Here is an 8,110-nt window from a genome sequence, read left to right as displayed (position 1 = left end):
GAAAGTGGCTGATCTTATTTTTAGTAGTCAAGATTGCCCAAATTCACCGTACAGTTTCATAGTCTGAATTCACAATGATAATCAAAAATAAGGCGACTTTTACCTGGAGACCGTCGTCCGGAACTTATCAGAGAGTGTCCCCGCGGGAGGTGACGGATGGCTAGCAGATGGCGTGGGGAGAAGCTATCTTGGATCTAGTTTCCGGAGAAAGATAGATATAATAGCTGGAAGAATGAATTTAAGGATATATTTAGAATGGGGCATCCGCAATCACGAGACAAGATGGAGTGACCGGAGCCGTCGCAGCGATTCGGGGTGCTTTAACCGCATACGTCTGAGATTCGAGTGGCGATAGCAGCACATCATGAATTCGATCGTCTTACGGCCCGATTCTGGGATATGGCCCTTGGATCTGGTGTTATGGGCTATATATGGCCCTCTTACCGGTCGCGGACCACCTGGGTAGATATCTGGAAGGGATGAATGACTGGACAGGACCAGGCCATCTACGATGTTGAGGTGGGTAGATATTTCCAGCTGATGCCACCCCGAGACGGATTATCGTTGGAAATGGGCACTCTCACCCATATCTCGAATTGTGGACCTCTGGTGAAGCTGGGGGATGCGGTAATTGAGCTCCCGAGACGTGGTTGATAGCCCTCCCGATGCTCCAAGCCGAGAGGAGAAAGCATGTGGGATCGACTCCTCGATGACGATGGATGAGGCTCCTATCCTATCCTGGCCGGCGCCTTCCCCAGATTGTTGGGCTGAGCTAAGCTGTTGACGGCCTGGCAGGGTTGCATTTTAGGGCCCCCCACTGGAACACTCACTAATTTAAGAGTCCCAATGCCCTGGATAGCCTCAGGATCCACCAATCCGAGGGCCTCAGTGGGAGCTTGGACCCCCTAAAACGACCCGAACCTCTGATCTGATCAACGAGGCTGTGCCATCCAATCGACATGCGTAATCGGCGCCTCAAATCCAAATCGACAACCAACGCCAACGAGGCCAAAACGATCAATGCCCATCTAGGCACAACCCGAACGCTTGCGATGCGTTATAGCCATCGCGCCGAATCCAGACGACACGCACAATGCCCCCCTCTTCCGGCCGCAACTCCCCATCCCCAACGGATGGCCTAATCGCCGCATCCACGTCCTCTTCCGAAGCCGAGCTCAAGCTGCCTCCGACCCCTTCCTCCACCTCCTCCGACTTCCGCATCTCCGACTCCGACGATGCCGCCTCCGCCCTACACCTCGGCCAAATCGGCCCCATAGACGGCGACTCCGACGACGAAAATGACGAATGGCAGCTCCTCCCCACGCAGCGCAGCAAGACGACCCACCCGCTAGCCCACAAGACGCACGCCCGCCTCGCCGACATGGGCCGCGACTACGCCGAGAACGCGCTGGGGCTGCGCGACGAGCGGGATATTCGGCATTTTAGGATGGGCGCTATAGCGGCGGGCTTGTTGGATAGGGCCAAGGCCGAGGGCGCGTCGGCGGCGGATTTGAGGGACATGTATGATGAGGTGGAGGGGTTGGAGGAGGGGGAGAAGATGGCGCTTGTTAGGGAGGGGACGCATAAGTGGAGGCAGCCGCTGATGCTGTACTACGTTGTTGCGAGTGAGTTGAATGGTTTGTTGGCATGGATAGGGAGCGTTGTCCAGCTAATGCTGTAGTAGTTTGTTCTGTGTGCGCCGCTGTCCAGGGAATGGGTAAGGTCTCCTCCTGCCTATCGAATTTGCCTTTCAAATAGCTAACGATGGTAGATGAGACTGTTGTAAACGGCGCGCAGTCCATATACAAGGACCAATTCGGCATCGGCGGAGATTCGTACCGGGATACCTGGCTTCTCGGACTGACGAATGCTGCTCCATACCTGTGCTGCGCCTTCATCGGGTGTTGTACGTATTCGACTTTCCTATGTACGACATGTCTTGACGGAGATACTGACGTGACGTTGCACGAAGGGTTGACGGAGCCTATGAACAAGGTCTTCGGGAGGCGAGGTACCATCTTCATCTCTTGCGCTGGTATGTCAAACTTGACCTCCTTGGCTTCAGCTGCGAATACTAACGATACCCTACTTAGTGTCTGCTTTCGCATGTATTTGGCAGGCCTTTACGAACAGTTGGCAGGCCATGTTCGTCTCCCGCTTCATCCTTGGTCTAGGGATCGGGCCCAAATCTGCTACAGCTCGTAAGCTCGTCCTGCTACTTCGGAGGTATGTCTCTTCGCTTGACTGACTCTTGTTACAGCTATCTTTGCGGCCGAATGCGCACCCAAGGAGATTCGTGGGGCGTTGACCATGGTAATGTCTCCTCCTCCTTCCCCCTCCCAACGCGCCAACTAACGGAACCAGCAATGGCAAGTATGGACCGCGTTCGGGATAATGGTAAGTATCCACAGTCAAGCACCACCTTCGTCTCTCCATGACAACCAGAACTAACCCCAAGTAGCTGGGCTACATCGCCGACCTCGCTTTCCTTGACGTCCCGGACAACGGCATCACCGGCCTCGCCTGGCGCCTCATGATGGGCAGCGCCGCTATCCCCGCCCTCGTCGCCTGCGCCCTCGTCTTCCTCGGCCCCGAATCCCCCCGCTGGTTCCTCACCAAGAACCGCCACGACCAGGCCTACCACGCCATGGTGAAGCTGCGCTCGACCAAGGTGCAGGCCGCGAGAGATCTCTTTTACGCGCACACTCTCCTCAAAACCGAGCGGGACATCGAGGGGGCCAAGTCGAGCAGGATCGGGGAGCTGGTTAGGCATCGGAGGAATCGGAATGCGCTTTTGGCGTCGGAGATTGTCATGTTTATGCAGCAGTTCAGCGGTGTCAACGTAAGGCGATTTCTCACGCAAAGACAGTTATCTATCGCTTTCTTTGCTGACGACAGGCTTGGGTAGGTTATTGCGTATTATTCGTCGGAAATCTTTTTGTCGGCCAACTTTTCGCATCGGGATGCGTATACGGCGTCTTTGGGGTTTGGAATAATCAATTTTGTCTTTGCCATGCCGGCGTTTTATACCATCGACACGTTTGGTAGGCGATACCTTTTGCTCGCCACGTTTCCGGTAAGTCGATTTCATATGAAAGCATATGGAATTTTTATTCTGCTTGTCCTTCTTTCCATTTTTTTCCTATTGCTTTATTTCTATTTTTATTTTTGTTGCCCTTTCCCCGAGACCTCATCTCCTTGTCTGCTAACCTTCCTAGATGATGGCGGCGGCCCTCCTCTTCACCGGCTTCAGCTTCCTTCTCCCCCAAGCAACAGTAATCCAAATCGTCTGCATAGCCGCCGGCATCTACGTCTTCGGAATGGTCTACTCCCCCGGCGCGGGCCCCGTCCCCTTCACCTACTCAGCCGAAGCGTACCCCCTCCGCCTGCGCACCCTCGGCATGTCCATCGCCACCGCCACGACGTGGTTTTTCAACTTCGTGCTGGCCGTCACCTGGCCCAGCCTGCAGGCGGCCTTCACCAACGTCGGCGCGTTCACGTGGTATGCGGCGTGGAACGTGGCCGGGTTCTTCATGGTGCTGTTCCTCGTGCCGGAGACGAAGGGAAGGACGCTAGAGGAGCTGGATGCAGTGTTCGATGTGCCGTTGGGGGAGATGGTGAGGTATGGAAAGGAGGAGGTGGGGTATTGGGTGCAGAGGCGGTTGTATGGGCGGAAGGAGGCGAGGGAGCCGGCTGTGCCGAGGAGGGGGGATAGGCGGAGGGACGGGGTATGAAGGGGAGGATGAACGATTATAACAGCTATCTTTTGCGTCATGGAATATTTGGGAAAATTGGGAGGGGACTTTCTCGACTGGAGGGATCATCAGTCACGGCGTTTTGGGGGATTTTTGTCTGGATTGAGATCGGATAACTGGATCGATAGAGGCATTTTACTCGATGCTTGATCTAGCTCACGCGGATAGAAGCGTGCAAGCACATGAATACTATGGAAGTAGTGTATTACTATTGAAACCCATTCCATACCCAGAAGGACTTCAATGACACGATATCTCTTTCCCCTTTAAGAAACAGGTTTGCTTGCTCCTTCCCCAAAAGTCTCCATCGCGAGCGGAGCCCAACGTCACGTGATACTCTGATGTCACAGAACTCACTCAATTTCGGAAGCTTCGACCATCAAGAGAAATGAAAAACATCTTATACGGAAGCATCCCTTCACCGGGGTGTAATATCTCCTCATTAACTTAATTAATACTTAATATTTCTCAATTCTTGTCCCTTGAGCCCTTTTAAGTAATGGCGCCCAAGTAAGGGGTTCTTCCTGCCTCACCGCGAAAACCTTAACGACGCTGCGAATCAAGGTCATCCCGCTGCCGGCTCATCTACAGACGCTTCCTCTCACTATCACGACCATGTCTGTCGCCGAGGACCTCCTCGAATGGGCTGCGGCCAAAGGCATCGTCCTCAACGGCATATCTCCGCAACGGATTCCAGGTCAGGGTATAGGAGTCCTAGCGACCCGTCCCATAAAAGTGAGTGACCCCCCTTTTTTGGCCCCTTCGCTTCTGCTTCTTCTCTCACCCGTCGTTTCCCTCTCCGCCGCCCCTTTTTCATATATCCAGGAATCCCTTCCCTAACGTCCCGACCTAAAAAGGCAGGAGAAGTCATCCTAAAAGTCCCCCTCACAGCCTTCCACACACACACCTCCATCCCGCCCACAATCTCCCGCAAACTTCCCCGCATCAGCATCCACGGCCTCCTAGCCGCCTCCCTCGCCCTCATCTTCGCCAACGACGACTACCCCACCGCCCCCTGGCGCGCCGTCTTCCCGTCTCTCTCCGACTTCCGAGCCTCCACGCCTTTCTTCTTCCCCGAGGAGCTGCAACTCTATTTACCGGGGCCGGCGAGGGATCTCGTGCGCGCGCAGAGGGAAAAGTTCGCGGCGGATTGGGCGATAGTGGAAGCTGCTTTCGGTGGCGTGCTGAGTAGGGAGAGTTATGCGTGGCATTGGTTTTTGGTTAATACGAGGTCTTTCTACCATGTTACGCCGTCGACTAGATCTTTGCACCCTTCGGATAGGATGGTCATGATTCCCGTGGCGGATCTGCTCAACCATGCCTCCTCCGGGTGCAAGGAGACGTTTTCGTCCTCGGGCTTAACCATCACGGCCGATAGACCCTACGGTGTCGGTGAGGAAGTGTACATCTGCTACGGGCGCCACAGCAGCGACTTCCTCCTCGCAGAATACGGCTTCGTGCCCCAGAACAATTCATGGGACGAGATCTCTCTCGACGAAGTCCTCGAACCGCGCATCGACGCCCGCGGAAGGAAGGTCCTCGAGGATCTGAGGTTCTGGGGGCGGTACAGGCTCGATGAGGGCGTGGCGGGGTGTTATCGGACGCAGGTGGCGCTGAGGGTCGCGTGTGGGGTGGGTTGGAGGGCGTTTGTGGATGGGTGGGAGAGTGGTAGGGAGGCGCAGAGGAGGGTGGATGCGTTTTTGGGCGAGGAGGTGTTGAGGGGGTATTTGGGGGTTATTGAGGGGAGGATAGAGGAGTTGGAGGGCATGGACGTTGGGTTGAGGGAACAGAGGGAAGTTTTGCTAAGGAGGTGGGCACAAATCGGGGTGCTGGTTGCGCGGACGAGGCAGAGGTTGAAGGAGGGAAAGTGAGACGGGAAAGTGAGACGGGAAAGTGAGATAGGAAAGTGAGATGGTCAAGATTCTGCGAGGTAAAAGGGGAAGGAACGTTGAGAAGCATCTTGTGTATGATCGGCGAGGTTGCGGGTATCACTCATGTCCATATTTTCGCTCATAGTCCTGCTTCTAATCCACATAAATCCAATCCATATCTACATACATGCTCCGAGATAATACAAATCAAGAATACAGACCAATCCCAAAGCATAGTGAAAACGACTGGTTTCCTCACAACTACCGAGCCCCTTCTCGCCTACGTTTCCTGTCCGCCTTCTTCCGTTTCCTGTTCTTCCTCCTCGTCAATCTGATATGCTGCCTCTGGGCGAAAGATGTGGCCCATGAGAGCAGAAGAGTCCTCATGAGGACGACGATGGTAGCAACAACGGTGGGGATGGCTATAGACCAGCTATTTCAAGAAAGTCATCAGAACAAGGTTGAAGGAAAAAAAAAAAAAAATAAAAAAAAAGAAAAAAAAAAAAAAAAAAAAAAAAAAAAGAAAAAGAGAAAAAAAAAATATAAGGAAAGAGAAAGAGAGACGGGATGGGGGCGGTGAGGGTGTCTACTTGGTTACTTACAAGAAACGAGTTGATTTGTCCAAATCGGAAAAGTCATTAAAATTCATCCCGTAATACCCCGTCAAAAAAGTCAATGGCAAAAACACAATCGTCGCATTGGTCAACTGCTTCATCGTCTCGTTCTGTGCCGCCGAAATGGTGTTGAAAATAAGATTAATCAAGTTCTCGGCCGACTGCTTGCTCTGTTGCAGGGCCTCGCTGACGACGAGGCACTGATCAAGTACGTCGCCGAGATATGTGTAGGTTAAAGGCGTGACAATGACGCCTGTGCCGGTATTTTGGAGGACAGTCGTCGTGGTGAGCTGTTCCTGGGTGAGGTTCGTTCGGTGGTCGCGGAGCACGGAGACGAGGTTATCGATAGGGTTGAGGAAGGAGAGCATCTTGTTGATCTCGCTGATGATGATGTACAGGCTTCGGCTCTGCTGGATGGTTGGGGTGGTGAGGACATCTAGCTCGAGGTCGCCAATGACTTCTTGGTAGACGGCCGTCAGCGGCACGGCGAGGTCGATGATGGCGTCAATGATGGCCTGCACGATGAGTGACGCGTCGCAGGATTGGCGGAGGATGGTGCCGCGTGTGGACAGGCGCTTGAGAATAGGCTTCTCGACGTCGTCGGCCGACAGCTCGAAGAAGGATATGACGGTATTGTCCGAGTTGAGGAACACAGCTACCTGCTCGGCCGACACGGCAAGCCCCCGGGACGAGAGCGACGAGTGGCGTTCCATGAACTCGGAGCGCGCTAGATTCGACGCGCGGTACCGTTGCAGAGACAGCAGGTTCGGCATGACGTCTATAGCTGAGAGCACGTTAACATCCGCTCCGCTGCTATTGTTGTTGTTGGATGCGTCGTTGGTGGAGTTGGGGGGAAGGTCCTTTTCGGCGTCGGTGAGGGAGTTGCGCCGGTTGCGGCGGAAGAAGCGCTTCACTTTTTGTGTGGCGCGTTGGAAGGTCCGAACGGGCATGGATTTCACAGAGGCGGCGGAAGAGATGGAGGAGGTATTTCGATCGACGAGATCATCCCAATCGGAGTCGGAGTCGGAGGATTCGTCAGGGTCGATAACGCGAACAAGCTTCTGAAGAGTCATGACCATGAAGGCGTGGCTCGGATACCTAGTTTGTTCATGCACTCGCGTTAGACCCGTGTTTCTCTCAAGGCGGATGGCTGACTTCTTTGCCGTTTGCCGTTTGCCCTCTTCTCCCGCTCAACTTACCAGTCGCATTTCGTCCGGTTGAACTTGTTTAGAATATCCTCAATGGCGAGCTTGTGCAGATTCTTATGCTTCCCCACAGCCCGAATCACATCCCAACTAATGCCGTTGACGTTAATCCACCGACACTGCGACCACTCCGGCTCCTCCTCCTTCATAAACTCGATAAAGTCGTCGTTTTCGAAATTCTTCACCTCGACTCGATCCTGCGACATGTCCACGACTGTAATCTCGCACAGCGTGTTCAGCGCCGTCATAGACGGATGCCCGCCGTGGGGCATGGCTGGGTCGACGCCTGGCTCGCTTCCGGGGTGCCATCCTGGCCAGTTGAAATCGTTGTCGTCGTAGTTCTCATAGGGGCGGAAGGCTGTAGCTGTTGTAGCACGGCGACGGAGACCCGTCGCGTAAGCTGTGGGATCGGAACTCGTGACGGTGATGGGGGTGGTAAAGTCTGGGATCTCGTTCTCGGCGGCAGAGTTGTCGGCGTCTTGGGGGCGGGGGGACTGGGGCGGTGGGATACGGGATCGATTGGAACTGAGGGAAGGGCGGCGAGGAGAGGGCCCCGAGCCCTCGGGGGAGCTTTCGGTCGACATGGTGGGTTAAATGGTTGACTAGAAGGCCGGGAATAAGGGCGCGGTGGAGGAGAAGCAATTGGTGGTCATGATGTCGGTGTT

The 8,110-nt window shown here is 54.5% G+C and overlaps 2 protein-coding genes across 2 annotated transcripts; one reads left to right on the top strand and one right to left on the bottom strand.

The window, feature by feature from the left end:
• Positions 1–1,093: 1,093 nt before the first annotated feature.
• Positions 1,094–5,626, top strand: SAPIO_CDS4323 (uncharacterized protein; the record flags this gene model as incomplete). Its single annotated transcript, XM_016786899.1, has 10 exons — positions 1,094–1,625; positions 1,772–1,906; positions 1,973–2,035; positions 2,094–2,201; positions 2,261–2,313; positions 2,462–2,842; positions 2,909–3,076; positions 3,219–3,728; positions 4,320–4,490; positions 4,613–5,626. 10 exons carry the CDS (start codon positions 1,094–1,096, stop codon positions 5,624–5,626), a joined length of 3,135 nt encoding a protein of 1,044 aa, XP_016643501.1.
• Positions 5,627–5,906: 280 nt separating this feature from the next.
• SAPIO_CDS4322 (Magnesium and cobalt transporter CorA) lies at positions 5,907–8,029 on the bottom strand (the record flags this gene model as incomplete). Its single annotated transcript, XM_016786898.1, has 3 exons — positions 5,907–6,048; positions 6,229–7,338; positions 7,440–8,029. 3 exons carry the CDS (start codon positions 8,027–8,029, stop codon positions 5,907–5,909), a joined length of 1,842 nt encoding a protein of 613 aa, XP_016643500.1.
• Between the last annotated feature and the right edge of the window lie 81 nt (positions 8,030–8,110).

The sequence above is a fragment of the Scedosporium apiospermum genome, assembly GCF_000732125.1.
Source record: "Scedosporium apiospermum strain IHEM 14462 chromosome Unknown SEQ_SAPIO_0091, whole genome shotgun sequence".
NCBI classification, from domain to species: Eukaryota; Fungi; Ascomycota; class Sordariomycetes; order Microascales; family Microascaceae; genus Scedosporium; species Scedosporium apiospermum.
The sequence above is the reverse complement of the archived record's forward strand: the minus strand, read 5'-3'. Positions and strand labels throughout refer to the sequence as shown.